Source organism: Chenopodium album, chromosome 18 (genome assembly GCF_948465745.1).
Source record: "Chenopodium album chromosome 18, dcCheAlbu1.1, whole genome shotgun sequence".
Lineage (NCBI taxonomy): Eukaryota > Viridiplantae > Streptophyta > Magnoliopsida > Caryophyllales > Amaranthaceae > Chenopodium > Chenopodium album.
This window is the reverse complement of record NC_137851.1, coordinates 2,265,976-2,288,421: the sequence shown is the minus strand read 5'-3', so window position 1 is coordinate 2,288,421 and position 22,446 is coordinate 2,265,976. Positions and strand designations below refer to the sequence as shown.

General features: G+C 33.8%; 1 protein-coding gene, 2 long non-coding RNA genes and 1 pseudogene across 3 annotated transcripts; 2 read left to right on the top strand and 2 right to left on the bottom strand.

Moving 5' to 3' along the window:
- Positions 1-1,970: 1,970 nt before the first annotated feature.
- LOC145593150 (uncharacterized) lies at positions 1,971-4,283 on the top strand. Its single transcript, XR_014102561.1, has 3 exons — positions 1,971-2,150; positions 2,650-2,732; positions 4,052-4,283. It is a non-coding gene; the product is annotated as an uncharacterized LOC145593150 (long non-coding RNA).
- Positions 4,284-11,494: 7,211 nt separating this feature from the next.
- LOC145590687 (uncharacterized) lies at positions 11,495-12,217 on the top strand. Its single transcript, XM_081647095.1, has one exon. The coding sequence runs from the start codon at positions 11,495-11,497 to the stop codon at positions 12,215-12,217; it is 723 nt and encodes a 240-aa protein (XP_081503221.1).
- Positions 12,218-13,746: 1,529 nt separating this feature from the next.
- On the bottom strand, positions 13,747-14,221 carry LOC145592659 (uncharacterized). The gene is made up of 2 exons (XR_014102454.1): positions 14,114-14,221; positions 13,747-13,990 (listed from the first exon to the last, which is right to left on the bottom strand). It is a non-coding gene; the product is annotated as an uncharacterized LOC145592659 (long non-coding RNA).
- Positions 14,222-16,300: 2,079 nt separating this feature from the next.
- On the bottom strand, positions 16,301-17,383 carry LOC145592658 (RING-H2 finger protein ATL66 pseudogene; annotated as a pseudogene).
- Between the last annotated feature and the right edge of the window lie 5,063 nt (positions 17,384-22,446).

The window sequence follows — 22,446 nt, the reverse complement described above, 5'->3', positions numbered from 1 at the left end:
TATAACGCAGACTGACTATCACAATAAAGGTGCATCCCATTCTCATGTCGAACACCTAAGTCACCAAGTAGTCGCTTCAACCACTTTAATTCACAAGTCGTTACATTAATACAACGATATTCTGCTTCCGATGAAGAAAGAGCTACAGTAGGCTACTTCTTGGTTTTCCATGACACTGGAGACAAACCACGAAGCACAAACCAACCACTCAAGGATCGTCTGGAGAGAGGACAACCTTCCAACTGTAAGCACTATAAGATCTCAATAAAATTCCCTGTCCCGGACTCTTCTTTAAATACCTAACAACTCGAAGAGCTGCTTCCCAATGATCAATCCTGGGATTTTGCATAAACTGTGATAAAATGTGTACGGAATATGCTAAATCGGGTCTCGTAACAGACAAATAAATCAATCGACCTATGAGGCGACGATATTTCGCAATATCATGAAAATACTCTCCCTGAGATAATGCTAACTTGTGATTTTGTTCCATAGGGAACTCTGCAGGCTTAGCATCAAGTAAACTTGCTTCAGTAATAATATCCAGTGTATACTTCCTCTGGCAAATAAAAATTCCCTGTTTGTTCCGGGCTACCTCTAGCCCCAAAAAATATTTCAACACTCCAAGATCTTTCATCTTGAAATAATCTCCCAGATATGATTTAAAACTGAGCATAGCATTTTTATCGTTGCCTGCAACAATTAAATCATCGACATATACTAACACATTAAGCTGCATTTTACCCTTTGTCAGAGTAAACAAAGAATAATCATAATATGACTATTTAAAGCCATAAGTTTTCAAAGCTGTAGCAAGCTTTGCAAACCAGCATCGAGGAGCTTGTTTAAGCCCGTATAACGATTTCTGCATCCTGCAAACTTTGTCAGAATTATCTTTCTCAAAACCAGGGGAATTTTCATTTATACCTCTTCTTCCACATCACCATGAAGAAATGCATTATGAACGTCCATTTGATGAACTTCCCAATTTTTCACTGCCGCTACTGCAAGAAAGGTTCGAACAGTCACCATTTTTGCTATTGGAGCAAATGTCTCATTGTAATCTATTCCTTCAACCTGATGATTGCCAAAGATGACTAATCTCGCTTTTAATCTCTGCAAATTCTCATGCTCATCATACTTTTCTTTGTAAACCCACTTGCTTCCAAGTGCCTTTTTACCCGGTGGTAGTTTCTCTAGCACCCAAGTACCCTGCTCTTCTAGAGCCTGGATCTCATCCGCCATTGCTTTCCTCCAACCCTCGTGCTTCATGGCCTCCCTGAAACTTTTGGGTTCATTTCCACCTGTGATAGCAGCAATATATGTTCTATGTTTCACAAAAAACCGGTGAGAATCAATAAAATGTGTTATAGGGTAAACAGTACCTGAGGAAGGCGATGTCACAGGTGAACGCTGAGAAGATGCAGATGGACTACTGTAATACCCGAGATTTTAAAACTTGATTTATTATACTCTAATTTTATTTTATTAGCTTAATTAAAGTTTAATTTATATTTTACCCAGTATGACTATTTTATTCTTAATCTTATTTTATGATTATATTATTTCAGAACCTAATTATACGAAGCAAAGTAATTATTTTAAAATGTATTTCGGGTTAATAAGTCATATTTTTATGTTTTGTCAAATATTGAAAGATTTACATAAAATCTGTATTTCTTTCCGAGAAGGTGAAATTACCAAAATGCCCTTATGCATCGAACAAGGACAAAATCCACATCTTCCTTGTTCTTTCTTCACGGTTAAGCATTGGAAGTCAAAATTTGCTTCTTTCCCATTGGATATTCAATTGTTTCACTTATCATCACAACAAAAGTCAGGTGATCAGCTTAATTTTCATACTTATCAAATTAATATAGTAATCTTGATCTTTACTCTTCCTTCTCTTATAAGTTTCTTGTACCAAGTTATTAACACCCATAAGTTTGACTGCGGAAGAGACACCTGACAACACTATTGCCGCAATCACCGTGCCATTTCCCTGCTCCAGGCCGTTGTTGCCAACCTTATTCTTACCGTCGACCAAGCTCATACACCGCAGCCACGCACTCTTCTTCTTCTTCCATTCGTGTCATGTTTGGTGAAACCGAGAACACTATTTGAGACTACTCTGTACACATGAAACCAAAGTGAGCTTATTTTGTTTGCTCTTATTTTGATTATAAGTTTATCCTTTATTTGAGATACAAACTCTTAACTTTCTTTGAAAACGATTATGTAGATATTTTGATGATAAGAAAATGATGTTAAAAATATAGTAGTAGCTTGCTATCTAATTTCTATGTTTGTTCTTATTTTACTCTTAAAAGTGTAGTGTTTGTTTATATTCTAATATTATTTTGCACAAGGAATTGATGATTATGTACTTCGTACATTCAACTTCCTAAAAATGAGTTTTGATACTAGAGCAATTTGAGAGTTCTCTAAATTAAAGTTTTTATAGTAATATTTTCTACTAATATGAATAGTGGTAGTATTTATTTTTAAAGTAATGTTCATTTTACTCAAAATGAGATAATACTTGTTTTATTTCTAAAAATAAGCTTATACTTGTTCTATCAAAGGTTTTGAATTGAGAGGTTACTAATGAATATTTATTATTACTGGGTATGATCGAATGAGTCATAGCAATGAGAAACTAATGATGGAGGTTATAGAGCTCGGATGATAATTATGAGGCTAAGTGAGATGATTAAAGATGATCGAATGAGGTAATCATTATGTCTAGCAATTATGTCTAGCCCTGTGTGTGTAACCATTATGTTTTGCAATTGTGTTCAGTTCCGTATCTGTAACTATTATGTTTAGCTACTACATGTGTTTAGACCTGTATGTGTGACAATTATATCTAGTTATTATGATTGCATGTGCATAATTTTAATGACATGTTTTTGTATCATACGTATGCATGTATGGTATGTTTGGCATGTTATGATTTAAAAGCGTGGTATGTGCAAATGACATGACATGATCTTTTATATTCTGGTATAAATGACTTGCGAGATGGTCAACATGTTCATTGATGTATTTCAGTCTTATGATTTATATGAATGATTTTACATGTATACAATGTTTTCTCAATTTGTAGAACTCTCGAAAGTATGTTAATAAACTACGAATAACTTAATAAAAGATACATAACTTAATAAATGAAAGTGAAAGACCTAGTCCGTCTGGCAGTATATGTTATGTTTCGGTCATGCAATGCATGTACCCATGGGGCACCTGCCCAACTATGTCGAGCACCGGCTCTATGTTATGGGCACCGGCCCATCGCGGAAGACGTTCCGCCATGTCATACTATCCAGCGACTAGCATGTTCACCAAAAAGATTATGAATATCTGAATTTTGTTAAAGGACTTATGAGAACTCACAAGGATACTCTATTAATGAGTTTTACGATATACTGATATGTACGATCGTTCATAAAGCTGTCTTACCATCCTACAAGGTGATAAGAATGCTATGAATAACAGGTATTTCTAGTTATTTTACTAATCTATAAGATATGTGGACGTGATCTGTTATGTTATGCCCCTGTTAAATGTTTAACGCTAATGATTATTTTATTCAATTAAGTGTTACGAATGAATGATTATGAATTGTGCCAATGTGCTATGAATTTATATGAGGTATAAAGTTGTTCAGAAATGATTTAATATGATACGAGGTTACATTTGTCGACAATGGAAAATGAACTGAACATAGAAAATAAGTGAGTTATAGGTGGAGGAAAGTATGTTAATGAAATGGGTAATTAATCCCACACGAATGAAAGTTATGTTATGTCCAAACCTGTGCTTACCTATGATCTTATGTAAAGGGAATGATCCTTGCCGACTCAACTTTTAAAAATAATGATATTATATTATTTCTGAACAACTATGAATGCATAAGGAATAAGATATGTGCTCAAATGATTTTGAAAGAAAAACGGTTTTACGAGCTAGAGTAATGTTACTGAGTTTTCCACTCATTTTTGGATTTTTCCTGTGTTTTCTATGTTTTCTATTTTATGGATAATTACAGGGATAATGATGACGAAGCTAACATCAAAGGCAAAAGGATTAAAGGAGTTTACATAGTTGAGGGATTATGGAATCAAGGCTTATGTATTATGAATCATCGAGAGCTGAGACAGATCTGTTATTTTATTTTATTACTGTAAGGAAGACTGGAGTTGTATAATTTATTGAATTTTCTTATTAAGGAGTATGTTTATTTGTGGGCCATAACCCACAGGTGATTATGAGATTATCTATATGATTGATTCCGCTGTGTATGATGAGTAAAGAATGGTTTAGTTATGACTAATTAATTTCTGCTGCGAATGACGGATTAAGTACGGCCCGGTAACGCCAATTAAAAGTCGGGGCGTTACAACTACTATTTCGGATCGTATGTGTCACAAAGTCACGGAACTTTACGGAAGGAATTTTTGTTCTCTTGCCTTTACCCAAGGCCTTGTCATCGTTTTGTTGAACACCCATTGCTGCCTCTGTATTGTGCTCTCGCTGCCCAGCTTGCTGCTGTGTCTGGGGGCTGGAAGGTGACGTAACCTGCTGCCCATGCTGAACAGCAGACGTAGGGGAGTCAGCAGGCTGGTCTGCGTACCTGGCAGACTCTCCCGCAACCTGGTTGTGGGGTGTGTCTTCATGCCGCAGCCCGCAGGCTGGCTGCGTTGTGGCCTGCTGCCCCTTCACCCATATCATCAAATCCCACGCCCCTCACATCCCTCTCATCATTCTCCAAAGAACACTCATCATCACTCACTCCATCATCAACACAAGGCATAAAACATGTCACGGATTTCTCAGTCACAGTAGATGTAATAAATGGAAATTCATCCTCATGAAAAATCACATCCCTCGAAACAAATATTTCCCGGGTCTCCAAGTCATACACCTTCCACCCCTTTTTCCCGAAAGGATATTCGATGAACACACATTTTCTACTACGACTTGCAAACTTGTCACTCTTACTTCTTTGATTGTGAGTATAGCATAAACACCCAAACACCCGAATATACTCATATGAGGGTTGTTTGTCAAATAAAATGTCACAAGGGGTTTTATAATCAAGTAAACGAGATGGGGTTCGATTAATCAAATGACAAGCGGTTTGGACACACTCCCCCCAAAATTTGAGAGGTAAATTGGCTTGAAATCTCAAAGCTCTAGCAACATTTAAGATGTGTTGATGCTTTCGCTCAACACGACCATTTTGTTGAGGTGTTCCGACACATGAGGTCTCAAAGTATATGCCATTTTCAAAAAAATAATTCTTCAAAGAATTAAACTCCGTACCATTGTCACTACGAACCACTTTGATATCTTGATTAAATTGACGTTTCACAATAGCATTAAAATTAAGAAACATATATTCAACTTCCGTTTTATTTCTTAATAAATAAGTCCACACCCCTCGAGAATAATCATCTACTATAGTTAAGAAATAATGAGCACCACAACTCGAAGGTGTCTTGTAAGGCCCCCATAAATCTATGTGAACAAGTTCAAAAATTCGACTAGCTTTATTTTGACTCAAAGGGAAACTACTCCGATGTTGTTTTGCTCGAGGACATACATCACATGATTTAAATTTATTGCTACTACGACTCACAAAAGGAAGTTGTTGAAGAACCTTTCCCGAAGGATGCCCCATACGTTGATGCCACAACTCTGTTGATTGATCCCCATCTATCTTCAAAGCCTTCACCATAGGAACACCCCGAAAATAGTATAGTCCATCTACTCGTTCACCCGCTCCAATCACCTTCCTCGTCGCTAGGTCCTGTATAACACAAAGTTTATTAGTAAATTGCATGACGCAATTTGATTCATCACATAATTGAGTTGTCGAAATTAAGTTGCAATTCAATTGAGGGACATAAAGAACATTGTTAATAGTCAATCCCCCTTGCAATAGGACCGATCCAATTTTGGAAGCATTGGCATAATTCCCATCCGGCAATCCCACCGGATAATGGCTCACATTCGTCACATTTCTCAAAAGAGAAAGATCACAAGTCACATGGTTTGAGGCACCCGTGTCAATAATCCAACCCAAATCGTGCTTACTGGGAAGCTTGGACTGAATAGAGTTTAAATAATCAAGTAGTTGCTTTATTTGAGCCGACGTGACCCCTACAAGGGCAGCCCCATCTGCGGTGGTGACAGCAGCCCCTTGTAGAGGCCGAGAAGCAGGCTGTCCGCCTATGTTGTTAGCTCGAGCGGGAGAAGCAACGCCCCCCTTACCCATGCCTCGACCCTTTTCACGTCCACCCCACTCGGGATATCCTGGACGCTGAAAACAAGTGGCCATATCATGGCCCTGACGATGGCAGTGAGTACAAAACAAATCCGTAGCCATCACGCAACTTCTCATGATAAACACACAATTCTTCACACAAGAAATTTAGTAAAAATAGAGTTGATGAACCCTCACAAACTCACAAAAAAACGTGGAACTGATCAAATTCCCACAAATTGAGTTTGTATTCCCACAAATTCAATCACAACTCCCACTAATTATAAGTGAGAACTCTCACAATTATAAAAAAATTGGCACCCAAATATGATCCCACAAACTGAAGAATGCCGCAAATAATATGCACAATGATCCGAAACACTGTTCCGATCCAATTAAAAAAAAATTAATTTATGTGAACTCTCACACTCTCACGATGACACGAAATTATGTAAATTACGTGTAATCAAATCGTCAGAAAAAAAAAAATTGGATCAAACCTAAGCTCTTGATACCTTGATAAAATATAAAGAATAATTCTCTGTAATTCTCATTCATCACAATAGCCACATACAATATGTATATATTAGGTATACTTGAAGGGCAAGACCAAATAACCTAAAATAGCTCACAATATACTCTAGGATATATTTTCACAATATTTACAATTATCTTGTTTTCTAAAATATATCCCAATAGTAACTAAGTTTTAGCGCGTAAAAAGACTAAAAACAGTTGTAGCAAATATTAGGAGCTGATAAGTGTTTACGGGTGAAAGATGAAGCAATGCCTCCTACATGTTTCCTTATAACGCAACCACAATTCCAATCCACAAGTTTACTATGACTAGCTTACTCTTTACCTACCTTAATTTTTCTCATTAACCTTGGTTATAACATGGTGAGTGTGGCCCAAATTTTCTAGGCCTATTATTTTAATTTGGTGGAGTATTGTGGATATTCAAGTCAAAAAGCTTCTAAATGATCAAGTAAGGTCATTCCTTACTCATGATTTCTCTAGAATAATAACCTACTTAAATGTTCTAGAGCACAATTGACATTGGATGAAATTAGAATATAGTATGGTTTGTAAATTTTTCAAGAACATCATGGATACAAAAATGGTGGAGGAATTTCATTCAGGACATTTCTTTCAAGCTTCATCTAAAATAACTATAAATATGAATTATAGACATTTAAAAAACATACACACATAAGAAACCATACCATATTCACTAACCTTCCTACATACTACACCTGCTTATACTATTTACATTTTCTACGAAACCACTATTGTAATATTCCTTGGTGAGTTTCTATTTTGAGAGTTTGCTTGTACTAATCACCCTTTTAAAGATTCTTGTACTCTCTTATTTTTCATATAGTGGATTATTTTTTGTACTTGTCGTCGTGGATTTTGATAATTTTTTCACATTAAATATTATGTGTCCATATCTTTACTACTTATCTTGCATTCATCTATTTCCTAATAATTTGCTTCCTGTGCACTCAGTAATCTTAATATAACATACATTAATCTACTATTATAATTGTGTTGCTTGTATTGTATTACCTAGCTTTTATTAACATTCAATAAAATGCATGCCTTATTTATTTCAAAAAAAAATAATAATAATAATAATAATAATCTAATATATATAAATAAAGTAGGCATTTTTGGAGAGCATTCGGCGCGCCACATAAGAAAAAGTATTATTTTGACCAATGAAATTTTAGATTAATACTTTGTTTTAAAATTAAAAAATTCACTTGCCACCTAGGTAAAACTGACGAATGAGATTAAAGAATTTTCCCATGAAATTATTTTAAAAAAAAACTAAAATTATCTTTTTACGAAGAGCGATTTATAAGGATTTAATTTATTTAAAAAATTAAAAATTATCTTTTTTTTAAAAAAAAAAAAATCATCTATAGATATAGAATTTATATAACTAAGATAATCTTGACAGTAGTGTTTATGATAAGAAATAAAAAAATCTTCCTTAATAATAATTAAATTAATATTTTTTTATTTCGACCACTATAAATTAACACATCCTACAACACCAATAAAATTTCATATCAATACAAAACCAAATCAAAGAGAGTTTTGTGTCAGTTTTAGGTCATCTATGGCTGCGTAATTCTTAGTTTAATTCTTATTTTTATTTTTGATTATTGCTTACATTGTGTTTATTTGGAATACTTAATGATTATATGTTTATGTTTTATTTACTGAATTTTGTTTTTACATGCAGATCTAATTTAATCAGAGAATTAAATTTGGGCAAAAATGATTGAAAAATTCAAGTACGAGGAAGTATTATATCTGTATAAATCGTTTACATTTGTTAATTTTTTTATATACCTTTTTAGTCTTTATTAATTAATTTTATGGTTAAAACAATTTTTTGTGATTTAGGTAGCTTAATCAAGTCATCAAATTAACTTAATTTTTAGCGGCGATTGAGAACTAATAAAAAATTTCGATTCATAGCTTTGATGTTGTACAATTACAATTTTTAGATCAATTTCACAAAAAAAAATCACTCATGATAAATATATTGATTTATTTTATAAGACTATAAATTTAATTTTATATAAATTTTATTTTATTAACATATGTTTTATTTATCCAATTTTATTAGATGGAAAAGATATGAGTGAATGAAGAAATAGAAATAAATTGTATACATATTTTTATTACTTTTTAATATTTCTATTTTATAAACCAACCAATAATGATTTAGGATTAAAATATGTAAACAAAAAAAATGTCTTTTCACATTAAAAATTTTATCCTAATATGTAACTAATAAATTATCATATTTACATTTTTTTTTTAAGACATCATATTTACATTTTTTTTTAAGATATCATATTTACAATTTATTCATATTTTTAAATTCAATTGACATATAACTTACAAACACAAATAAAATACAAAACAACAATAAATGAAGTCGCATTATAAATTACATATACAAAAAAATTATACTTTTGTAATAGGCAATAACACTTTAATTAAATTATTTTGTGTTTTTTTTTTTGTATGAAATTATTATATAGTAAAACAATCAAATACAAAAATATCTTTTCTTGAGATTTATATATGAAAAACCGTGCATCGCACGGGCTTTCATCTAGTAATAATAATAATAATAATAAGAAATACTGACATCACAATACTTACCTACCTTTGTTTTAAATATAATAATAATAAGGGGGTTGTTAAATATCGCCCTCGAATATCTAACTAACGCCCGCAAAATAAAATAAAATTACGTATTTATCCTTATAATAACGATTATAAAAATAATTAATTTTACATCAATTTCACACTTTTACTGTACACAAAACTTTTTACCGTTCTCTCCAGTGGTCAACGACCACTGACGCTCATCGAACAACCACCCCAACCACCGTGAGTTTCAAAATCAAACAAAATTTTTAAATTTTGCAAAATCAAATTCGTTAGATCTAACGACGAAATACCAGAAACACAACCTTAGACGCTCGCCAAAGGCTCGTCAAGCCGTACGGAATCGGTACATCGCGATAATTTTTTTAAAAAATTCAAAACCCAAGAAACGCCTAGAATTTTCGAATACCCTAGGCTGAAACGCCTAGTTTTTTCGAAACATCCTAGGCTATTTGAAAAAACTAGGCGTTTCAGCCTAGGGTATTCTAAAAAACTAAGTGTTTCACCTCAAATGCCCAGATTTTTCATACAACCACACGGTTGTTCGCATGAACTAGGCGTTTGAGCCTAGGACGTGCGAAAAATCTAGGCGTTTGCCGCGAATTCAGAAAATAAAAAAAAAACATTTTCTCCGCAAGCGACCGCTTGTCCTTAATTACTCGTCATTATTGCGGCTTTGTAGATCATGAAACCGGAGGTAAGGAGTTGGTGGTTAAAAGAGGAGGAGGAGGAGGAGGTGGTGGTGGTGGTGATAGTGGTGGTTAGTATGAAGAGGTGGTAGTGGTGGGTAGTATGAAGAGGGGGTAATTTTTTTTTAAGAAAGGGTAAATTTGTAATTTTAGTTTATTTTGCGGGCGTTAGTTAGTTATATGAGGGCGACGTTTAGCTTTCCACATAATAAAAATCTTTGTATTTAAATATGTTGAGAAAATTCTTTGAGAAAATATTTTCGACTATGCAATATAAACAACATGGCTAACCTAATCAGAGAATATTTACATTTTTAGAATGAAACTTTGTCCGACGGTTTATACAAGCTCTCCTATAACACCGGCTCGTATCTGTCTATGGTAAAGGTTGACATTTTCCACTACACATAATATGTAGGTGTCGCTAATTGTATGAACAAAAAGGTAGAAATTAAATCAACAAAATAAAAAATTTGATGCCAAAATTTTACAATAATAAAAATATTTGTAGTAAATCATCTAGAAGAAAGAGTATCTCCATAGTAAATTTGCATCAACCTAACAAACAAAATCACAAAATATACGTAGCATTCATAGATTTATGATATGTATGATTCTTATATTTGACTTCAAACATTTGATTTGGTCCAACACTTTTGTTAGATTGGAACTTGTAACAGAATATAACAACGTAACCACTAATCAAACATTGTAAGTTTAAGAGTATTAATCACATCCGAAACAAAATGTAGACTTACAAATCCACAATTTTCCTCATAACTGATTCATATCTACAATTTTGTTATACCGAACTTTATAGACTTAAATTAAAAGGACAGCTATAATCTACCCTTAAATAGTCATCACACAACACCAATGCAAATTCACAAGACGTTTCATAAATAACGTGTCTTTTACTCCATATCCAGCCTCAAATCACATAAAAGTCACGATCTTACAAAGTTGACTAAAATGTCGTAAACGTTTGCGACATTCTTAAAAAGAAGAAAGAAAGAGAGAGAAATACTTCCTAACTGCCAATCTGCCATAGTTTCGGAGTTTGGTGAAAACAGTCGTTGAATAACGTAAATAAAATTAAAAAGATAAAATAGCTTAACTAACCCATAAAATTTGCCGTTAATGCAAAATATAAAAATCAGTTACACCAAAAAAATTTGTAACCTCCCACACCAGCAGCAAGGCAGTTATAACATCCTCCTTCTCTCTCCTCAATATAAACCTCTTTCTCATCCGTTTTTTCTTCTTCCATAAAAAAAATTAAATTAACAAAAACCTCCATAAAATTTGAGAGTTGCGGGAAAATCTTCAACCAATGGGAACAAAGAACGACGCCCAAAACGGCGTCGTAAAGGATCGGGTGAAGGGATCATGGACCCCACAAGAGGATGCAACGTTGAAAAAGCTAGTGGATCAACACGGGCCGAGGAATTGGACTTTGATAAGCGAAGGAATTCCAGGGAGGTCCGGTAAATCTTGTAGGCTAAGGTGGTGTAATCAACTAAGCCCAGATGTTCAACACCGGGCTTTCAGCCCAACAGAGGATGAGATTATTGTCCAGGCCCATAAGGTCCACGGTAATAGATGGGCCACCATCGCTAAGCTTCTTCCTGGTCGTACGGATAATGCGATTAAGAATCATTGGAATAGTACACTTAGGAGGAAACGGGACCCACAAGTGGGGGCCGAGTTGACCGAGTCGAAACGGCAGCGACTTGAGGTGGCGGTGTCGAGTGAGTCTGAATCGGGGGTGGTTAAGAAGGAGGTGAGTTCTGGTGTGGTGTCGGAGCAGGAAGAGGATGGTGGGGTTGAGACGGTTTTGACGCTTTTGCCACCTGGGAAGGTTATGGATGTGCCACGTGGAGGAGAGAGAGAAGGGGAGGATCAGGTGAGGAATGGTGATGATGAGGGTGAGATTAAGAAATTGATGAGATGTGCGGTGGGGAGAGATGACACGTGTTTAATTAATGTGATGCAGAATATGATTGCAGCGGAGGTTAAGAGTTATATTGATCGTCTTGTTCTTCAGCCTAAATAAAAATGGCGATGAGAATGGGCCTAAATCTGATTCTTCAGCCCATCATAGTAAATAATTGTAGAATTTTTTTATTTTTTTTTAATTGGGGGAGGGTTTTGCAGTTTGTTTAGGGAAGAAGAGAACGTAAAGAATCTTCTGTTTCAGGGATAAGTCAAGTAGTTATAAATAAGAGTTGGTTGTTTATCTTCCATATTGGGCAAAAAAAATGAAAATTAGAGAATAAATTCGATGTAAATTTGTGTAATTAATAGAGTAATAGTGTAAGTCCTAACTTTGTCTAATGAATTAATGATCTATTTGTGCGAAAGGTTAAATTTGGCATTGTGAATATCAACCTTATCAGTCATTTAAAATTTTTTAAAACTTTGGTAGCATCAATTATACATTTAACTATGGTCAAGTGCCAACGGATACTCGTTAGAAAAGCTATTAAAACTTCATTCACAACGCTACTAACTAAAACACAATTAACGTCCTGCACAGCTTTGATAGTTTTTGAACACAAAGTGAAAATAAAGGGATAGGCAGCTGAAAAAATACAAGATATGAAGTTTTAAAGTGTTGGCACTTGATAGTTCAATGGTGATGAGATCGTAAATTCATACAGTAATATACAGTAACGAACCTTCAAGGGGAAAAAGAAGACTATAGGAATTATAAAACAATGATCATTTTGAATTTGAAATACCAGTCACTTACAATGTGACTTCAACACAAGTGATTCCAACTTGATCACCAAAAAAAACATCCCTTCAGAAAAGATGATAGAAATTTTAACAAAGAATGACATGATCATAATGCACTCGTCAAATCATCACTGGTCTACAATAGAATACAAATAACCATAGCATCAAAAGAGCTAGCTATACAAAGAATGTCATGATCATACTGCACTCGTCGAATCATCACAAGTCTACAATAGAACACAAATAACCATAGCATCAAAAGAGCTAGCTATACAAAGAATGTCATGATCATACTGCACTCGTCGAATCATCACAAGTCTACAATAGAACACAAATAACCATAGCATCAAAAGAGCTAACTATACAAAGAATGACATGATCATAATGCACTCGTCGAATCATCACTGGTCTACAATAGAATACAAATAACGGTAGCATCAAAAGAGCTCACTATACCACTACCAAATTTACAGGTACAAATTATACACAAGGGAAAGCAATGTTTAAAAGACCCGAGCACAAGACAACCTTTCCAATTCATCATCATTCTTACTATACCAAAACCATTCCTAATAACAAAACTACTAGTACTAGTAAACCATTAATCACCCATACAATTACACACAATTCCTTGAGCCTAATTCTTTATACAAAAAGCATCCAAAACTAAAATTCGCTCTTAATCTTCAATTACTTCCGCATTTATAATCGACAACATAGATCCAGCAATCATATTATTGAAATGCAAACAATAAATATTGAATTCAGTGAAGCAGAAAGATAAAAATAAAAAATAAAAAAAAAAAAAAGAGATCAAGGAAAATAGGTAAACAAAACTCTGAGTTACATTACTCCAAAATTCATGTTTATCAAAATGTATCAATTACATGACACGAAAAACTTAGTACCTAAATCACTACGATTGCCATAGAAACAGCTAATCGGTCGACGAACTAAGATTTAACAAAACGAAACAAAATTAAAAACTAAAGGAGTAACCATGAAAGCTGTAGATCCTCTTCTACTTAGATCTCTGTCTCATCTTTCGGCGCTTCCTCTTCAATCTCCTCATACGCTTCTTCTTCCACTGCAAAAATCAATCAAATCAACAACTCGAACATTAACATTATTTCGATTGAATCGAACAAATCAATGAATTTAAAGAAGAAACTTAAGTGAATCGATGAATTAATTAAGAAATTCAAAGTACCTTGGCCCTCATGATGAAAGGATGAAGAAAGTCGGCAACCTCAAAACCCTAATCGACGAATGTAGCAGCCGATGATAGTAGAAGGGGAGTCACAGTAAGGAAAGAAAGGGATGAGGGTTTTGGATAATATATAGCGAAACCCTATCGATGTTTATGGATTTATGGGCTTCTACTTGAGAATGGTTAGGTTTGGGCCTTATTCATAAATTTTGGGCTGAATTACAAGTTTACTATTCTGAATCGTTCTTTTATTTACGAAGGAAATGGGTTTGTCATGTATCCATTTGTGGACTTGTGGTAGACTCCAATTATTGGTGTACCTAATAGTCAAGACTCAATGATATATTCTATGCTTAATTTATGACTCTTGTTCATTTGAAATATGTTTAAAAAAATAATTAAAAAAATATATATATTTGTAATACGTTTGATTATAATAAGTGCGAGTGTGTATGTAAGAACATTCACATCAGTATAAGCATGTCTGATTGTTTGTTATAGATATTTCGTGTAAAACATGTGAGTGATATTTGACCTCATGAATTGGCTGCTAAAATACCACTTCTTCGAGAGTTTGACCAACTGAGTAAGTAACATTTACTTGCTATGTATGAGCCAACTCTGCATTCATAACATTATGGAATGAAAATCAATGGCATAGTAATTTGTTTATAGTGTTAACTTTTATTGTGGAGTAAAAATTGTAATTGTAAAAGGGGATAGTATAATAATTGGTTTATTGTGGAGTGAAAATTGTAGTTGTAAAAAGGGATATAGATGTGCACAAGACTACAAGTGAAAGAAAGATGACTTTTTTCTTCTTATGATTGGCTTTCACCTACGTTATGAGACAATCTATCCCATTCTTACTCGTAACAAAATGAGAATTTAGTTCGCATTTGTTGCTAAAACACTATCTGAGAGACATCAACCATTTCTCTTCCTTGCCATGCTCATTTTGAATTGAAAATCCAGATGGCCACTAAAACATATTGAGGCTCAACACAACATGACTTACATGAGGGGTAGATCAAGTGAATATGAAGTACGTTTGCAAAAAATTGGCATGTCAAGAGTCGAGACACAATGTAAATGGCTCAATCTTTACCCCATGCAGCCATATCGTGCAGTCGTGCCATAAGGCATGAGCTGCATTCTCCAGACTAGTCAGCGCATCCCAGCCCAATAGACTGCTGCTAGGCTCAACCTCTATGGCCTACCAACTTAGCCCATTGCCACCCTAAGGTAAAAGGTGGTCAAATCAGGTGCTATCTTGACAATCTAGTAGTTTTGCAGTACATGTACTTGCCAATATACACGTTACTGGAGTTTAAAATGTCACTGGAAAAAACAGCATATCCAACACCTCTCCACATCTACAAATGTGATGGATTACATGGATAAGCGCTAATTGACATAAATTAGTACATTGAACATAAAATTTCCCTTATTTGGTATGCAAAATTGATCTATCAGTATCACTTTTCCACAATAATGCTATTTGCAATTCTATCACTTAATAGTTAATACTTCTTCATAAGCTAATATCAGTAGGATCTTTTACTAATATCTCTGTCGTAATCACCCTACAAAATCGTGACCTTCTGCATTCACATCTAATATCTCTGTCTTAATCTCCCAGCCGGCTACAAAATTGTAACCTTCCGCATTCACATCAACACCCGGGAACACATCTATTCACGTCAACACCTAAGAATGTATATACTTTCAAAAATGCACCCGATTGTAACTAGAATTCAATATAAGATACCTTGCACTTCGTTTTCAGTTTCGCATTGAACGAGTTGGTTCAAGTATCGTACCAAACTACCCATACAAATTATCCAAATGTGAAATGTCATATCATAAACCTTATCCAGCCGTCCGAAGTTAGTATGATACAACAACTTTTGAGTTGGGAATTAAGTGTTCCTGAGTCATAAAATTAAGTCAATTTTCAAGAATCAATTCATAAATGTGACCCCTTTCCATTTATATACAAGTGGATTGTCAACAAACGGTCTTTGATCTGCAATTCAGCTTATCTATCTATCTTAGATGGGAATTTAAACTACAAAATATTAGTTGTACACCATTTTCCCATCTAATAATTCCAAATTGCCCACAACTTCTTTGTTTTTTTTTTTTAGTGAAAATTATCCAGAACTTTCTTGTTCTCAATTATAATTATGCAAAAAATAAATAAATAAAACATTCAATATTTATATTGAGATCCCAAAATAAGGATTACAAAGGGTTGATTTTTACAACTTAAAAAAACTGGAAAAAAATTCTGGTCCTCCGTAATATACAATCAAATATATATTAATAATCATAATAATTTACTTCAGTTCTGTCGTCTAAGTGACGCTGTCACACACTCAATTGATGGTACGAGTCACACTTATTTCCATTTTACAAAATATATAAAAAAAAATATATATTAATAATCATAATAATTTAAAAAGAGAAAAATTCAACAAATCCGCTGAATCACGATTATGTGATTTTTGGGCTGTTGCATCAAAATCTTCCTCTCTAATTAACCAACTAACCCACAAAAAAAAAAATAGAAGTGGGTAAATTTCGATCTGGTATTAAACAAATCAAAAAAAAATTATACAGCTAATATTACCGACGGGTCAGAAGGCGGGTCGACTCGGAGTGAGAGTCGACAAAGTGGGCAACTCGACTGAGTACAAAGCCAACGATCTACACAATCTGAGTGAAATCGGTGATCACACTTTGGCAACACTTTGACTTTATCACCATCTTCGAAAACACCTAAACAAATACAACACTCCATTTCATCTTCCCTTCCAACGGATGACCGTTGGTGGAGGAGTATGGGCATGGCCTTGATGACAATCGGATCTAGGCCGTGGCATACGGCCGGGTCTGCCGACGTGTGTGATGCGTGCGCTTGAGAGTTGTGGTAGTGCGCGTGGTGGGCGTGGCGGAAGCGGAAGTACCACCGCGCGTAGAGTAATAAGAGGGTGACGAGGAGGATGATGGAGAAGAGGATGAAGAGGTAAAAGAGGGTTTGGCCGTGGATTTGAAAATTGTGGTCGTCGAATTCGGAGTAATGCCAGTGGAGTAAGCGGGAGTTTTCGTCGGTTGTGAGTTGTGATAGGTGGTTCAGGAGGCGGCGACTCGACATGGCGGCAGCGCGTGCGGTGGAGAGAGAAAGAGGGAGTAGGAGAGAGAAAGAGAGAGTGAGTTTTTGTGTGTTTGGCTTTTGAATTGACGAATTTGACTAAGAAGAGTGTTAGTTGAAGGGGGGTTTATAGTGTAGTGAGAAAAGGGAAGGGGGAGATGTGGTGGGGGTAAAATGGGGATTGTGGCCACGTCGATGGTGGGGAAGAAACAATAAAATGATTTTTTTTTTTTTTTCTGAAAAGGTGAGAAAAATAAAATGGGAATTATGGGAATGGGGTGTTTTTTTTAGGTGATTGTGATTTATGTGAATAGTGATTGATTTGATTTGATTTGGAAAAAAGGAAATTATAATGGGGGGTTTTTTGGTATTGGTTGTTGTTGTTTTGGCTTATGGGTTAAGGCTTAAAGACAAAGTGGTATGAGTTGGTAATAAGGAAGGGAAAGGAGGAAGCAATAGAGGTGTCAAAAGTGCACCCGATCCGACCCGATTTAAAATTGATCTGAAAAATATTCGATTCAGATTTGGACTCACGTGGACATTACAAATTAGTATGAGTTAACTTTAAAAATTTACCCGATCCGACCCGACCATATCAGAACCGATCCGATTATTCGAATTGACACTCCTAGAAAGCAAGGGGGTGTGTTGTTAGTTAGGTGATACTTAGGTTTAGATGATTGTAAAGAAGCATTGTATTTTTCATTAATCGATTAATGACGATAAGGTATTTAGATCATCTTTGATAAAAAAGTATGCAAATGAAAATACGCTTTATGGATTCACCTTATTATAGAGTCTAGACAGAAAAGATGAGCTTAAATAAAATATATTTATGATTATATATTGAAAATAAACTCAAAGCTTTTCACGAAAATAAGTTCAAAAAATAAATTCAAATTAAAACAAAATTATATAATAGAATATAAAATTGAAACAAAATAAATCTAATTGTGGATTGACTACGCATTACTTTGAAAGCTAATATGATACAACAAAAATAAAGAAAATATTCGCGGATTGAATCGGTCAATTTCACCACTTCTTAAACTTGTTTGGTCCAATTTGGAATCAAAGCCCTTAAAAAACCTTCACCAAGAACATGCATCTTGTAGGCTTGTACTCTTGTTTGCAATTTGGCATCCCAAGTCAGCATTCTCTCTTTCAATGGTCTCACTTCTTAGGCTAGAATGGTGGCCAAAGACAAAGCTCAATTGGGACCCTTTTGCAATTTTTTTTAAAATATCGTATACTAGGCCCATTTGAATTGCATTGTACATAATTAATTAGTAACCATGACCATTCTCTTTGTGTTCAAATAAACTTCTCAAATTTGCATAATTAGTTCTATCACATCAAATGCCTTTGAAGAAACATCTCACAGAAATATCTCCATATAAATGCTAAATAATCTCTCTCTCTCTCTCTCTCTCTCTTTCTTTTTTTTTTTTTTTTTTTTTTTTTTTTTTTTTTTTTGTGTATGTGAGGAATCGTTCTTTTTTAATTGGATCCACTAAGATTGTTCTACGTAGTATTTCCTTTAACTAAGTCATTAATTCCCGTATCTCTCTTATTTATACTTCTTATAACATAAAAAATTAAAAGAAGATAAAAATTAATTGCCTTCAAAAAAAAAAAAATAATAATTAAAAACACTTTGGATTTTATAAGATTAATGTCCCCACTTTCTCTCATCTTAAAATAAATCACTTATTTTGTTTTTTAAAAATGTAAAATCTGTTAGTTCGTTAGTTTGCTAGTCTCATCCTACAAAGTTTAGTACTCGTAGTATACTAATGTAAAATTAAATAAAATCTTCTTCAAAAAAATTAAATAAAATCACTACACCATATCAGGAGTTGAATTCGAATCATTTTATATGTATTTATTATAAGGCCAAACCGCCAAAGGTTCATGATAAGACCTTGAAAAACATATGTTGCAATAACAAGGAGAATTTGAGATTAGTAGTGATAGTTTATGTTAATATGCACAGTTATTATTGTAATTAGTTTTATAATTACTTTCATAGCCTTGGGTTAACCCTAAACTCTCTTGTATGTATGCTTGTTAATGAGGAATGTAACACATAAACCTAGGCAACTGGGCTTCAACTATCAGCTTAGGCTTTTGATTGATTTGGTCCGTTAACATGGTATCGGAGGCAGCGTGACACAAAGGTCGTGGGTTCGAGTCTCATTCACCCTCCACTTTCAAGCGGAATATTTCGCGCATTATATGCGGAGGGCCCATGCCGCATTCACATTTCAAGCCCAAAGGACTCTCATGTGAGAGGGACGAGATATAGTATAAAACATATTCTTGGATTTCAACCACCAACTTAAGCTTTTGCTTCATTTCTCCATGCGCAGGGTTATAGGATAAATTGTAAAAAAGTACTTCCTCCGTCCCAAATTACTCCCAACGGTTTGACTTTTTACACTATTCACACATCTCACTTTTACTATCTTTTTTAGCTATTATATGAAAGTCAATGTAATCATGTAAGATGTTGTTCGGTCTATTTTAATGTATAGTTTCTTAATATAAGCTCTTTATAACTTATTTAAATATATAATAAAAGATATCAACGGTCAAACATGTGCATCAACAAGCGTGTCCAGTCAAAATGTTGCAAGTAAACTGGGTCAGAGTGAGTAATAAAATGCGATGAAAGTGGGTTATGTTAAAAAATAAAAAATAAAAAAAACTAAAGTGAGTAAAAGTGGGAAAGAGACAGCAAATGAAAAATATTTTTTTAAAAAATAAATAAATTGAGTAAGTAATAAAATATGGCCGTAAAAGAAAAGTGGAACAAATAATAAAATATGGAGGGATTATATTAATTATTCCAAACTAAGGGTCTGTTCACATTTATTAAAATGAGCTGAACTAAACTGATTGGAGCTGAGTTGAAATGAATATTTTATGAGAGAAGAAAATTAGGAGCTGAACTGAATTGAACTAAACTGAAGTGATTAGAGCTAAACTGAACTATTTGAGCTGAACTGAATTAAACTGAACTGAAATTAAGCTAAAGTGAACATACCCTAAGTAAATGGCCGAACAAAAATTGCGTGAATTTGTAATACCGGTAGTATCATTAAGCTAATTTGATTTGGTGATAAACAGCTTCTAATACACCACTTTTTATTATATTCTATTTACAGGAATGGGTATATATTGAACTTATTACCTTTTTTTTTTTTTTTTTTTTTGGTGAAAATAGACTGAAATTTAGTACTGTATTAACAAGAAGAGAATAGAATGAAACTAACAAGAATGGGAAAAAAAGAGAGAAAAATACTCTAAGTTCATAACTTCAATAAAGAGAATAGAATGGTCGAATAAGACTACAAAAGAGGATTTATAGGCAATGGTCCATGAGTCAAATAATGATAGGACAATAAGCAATATATATGTGCCTTGGACGCTTCAATGATGATCTTTTTTATTTTTGTAATTTGCTTTAATTTACTTTTGTTGTCACTTTGCTATTTATAAGGGCCAGTTCACATTTATTGAATTGGGCTGAACTGAACTAAACTGATTGGAGCTGAACTGAGCTGAAATGAATATTTTATGAGAAAGGGAAATTAGGAGCTGAACTGAATTGAACTGAAATTAAGTAAATGTGAATAGGCTCTAAGTTTCCATGACTATAATTAGCTTTTTTTCACAATAATAATAATAATAATAATAATAATAATAATAATATAAAAAAATACTATCATAGAATAATTCTTGTATTAACTTGATGAGGATAATGGATCTAAGGGCTACTCACTTTTGTATGAGCACTTCACTCTTAATTGAAAGTGAATATGAAACCTACAATATAAGGTTTGAAGTAGTATTTAAGATAACATAATTTAGGTTTAATAACATAATTAGGCTTGAAATTTAATTTAGAACTTTGTAAAAATAAAAAGTATAAGGACTATAACTACACCAACCTACTAAATCGGATCAATTTCAAATCAAAATCAAATAGGAGCTACACTTTTGTATTTGACTTGTTTCAATTGATCAAAAAAACTAAAAACACAACTTCTCTAATCACCATGCATTTTTTCTATTCCCATTGTTTTTTAAATTCACTTATTGTACTATCTTGATCAATCTCAGAGTATACATTATAACCTTGATCTAAGTCATGAATGCATGTACCTTAACTTACCCCTTATTCCAACAACCAAAAATACTCATACTACCAAATCCATAATTTCTCTTTTCATTCTTTAATAATAAATTAACGTGATGTAATTATAAAGTAATTAATAATTGTACGTCAGTTGTTATTGTCCAGTACATTTTCATCGAGGTAAAACCAATTGACAATCCAAATGAGCTTTAAAACTTGAAATAAGGTGAATACCAAGATGTGACTTTAAACATGACTCGATTAACTACATGATCATTGTTGCCATAATTTTGATTAATTAACAAAGGCATTATCCTTTACAGTACAAGTAGTAATTAAAAACAATCCTCCAATCATTCCAATGTAAAACAAAAAACATGTGCTCAACATTTGCATATCAACCAACAATTTCCAAGGTTGATTCCCCTTAAATGAAACCCACGGTTCTTGAAGTATTGAATTGCATAGTTTAAAACTTTGGTAATAGATATTTATATAATCACCATCACACATGCAAAACAAAAAAAGTTACCCAAATGGACCCATCTTGAACAAGATATATAGTTCATCCATGCATGTGATGAAACTTTTCTAAGGCTGCATGCATGTTAAGGAAATTTAAATTCATAATGGATGATGGAAGCATTCTTGATAAAATCCCAACATGCATCCTACTAGCTAGGCTACTATCAACTCTTCAATTCTTCATGTGCAAAGGGTTCTTGATGAAAAGACTATATAGTCATGGAATTGATATCGACCTCTTGTTACAAAAGGAGCTGTTGGTCACTCGAATACACCAAATTCGAACTTAATAAGGGCTGAAATTCAAATCTCATCAGCTGGTTGAATATGTAAATATACTTCCGTCCTCCACAGTGGACCCTTCACTTTATTAGTAAAAGAGCCACTCTTGACTCTCGCGACTAGCTTTTTTGAACCGATCCACAAATACATGTATATAGCTATAAGCTTTGGGAGAAGTTTGTAGATTTTGGAAGAAAAATACATCTCTTAACATTGACAAGACGA

Bases quoted from the DNA above. Each gene is read 5' to 3' on its own strand.
- LOC145590687 (XM_081647095.1), top strand. From the start codon at position 11,495: ATGGGAACAAAGAACGACGCCCAAAACGGCGTCGTAAAGGATCGGGTG.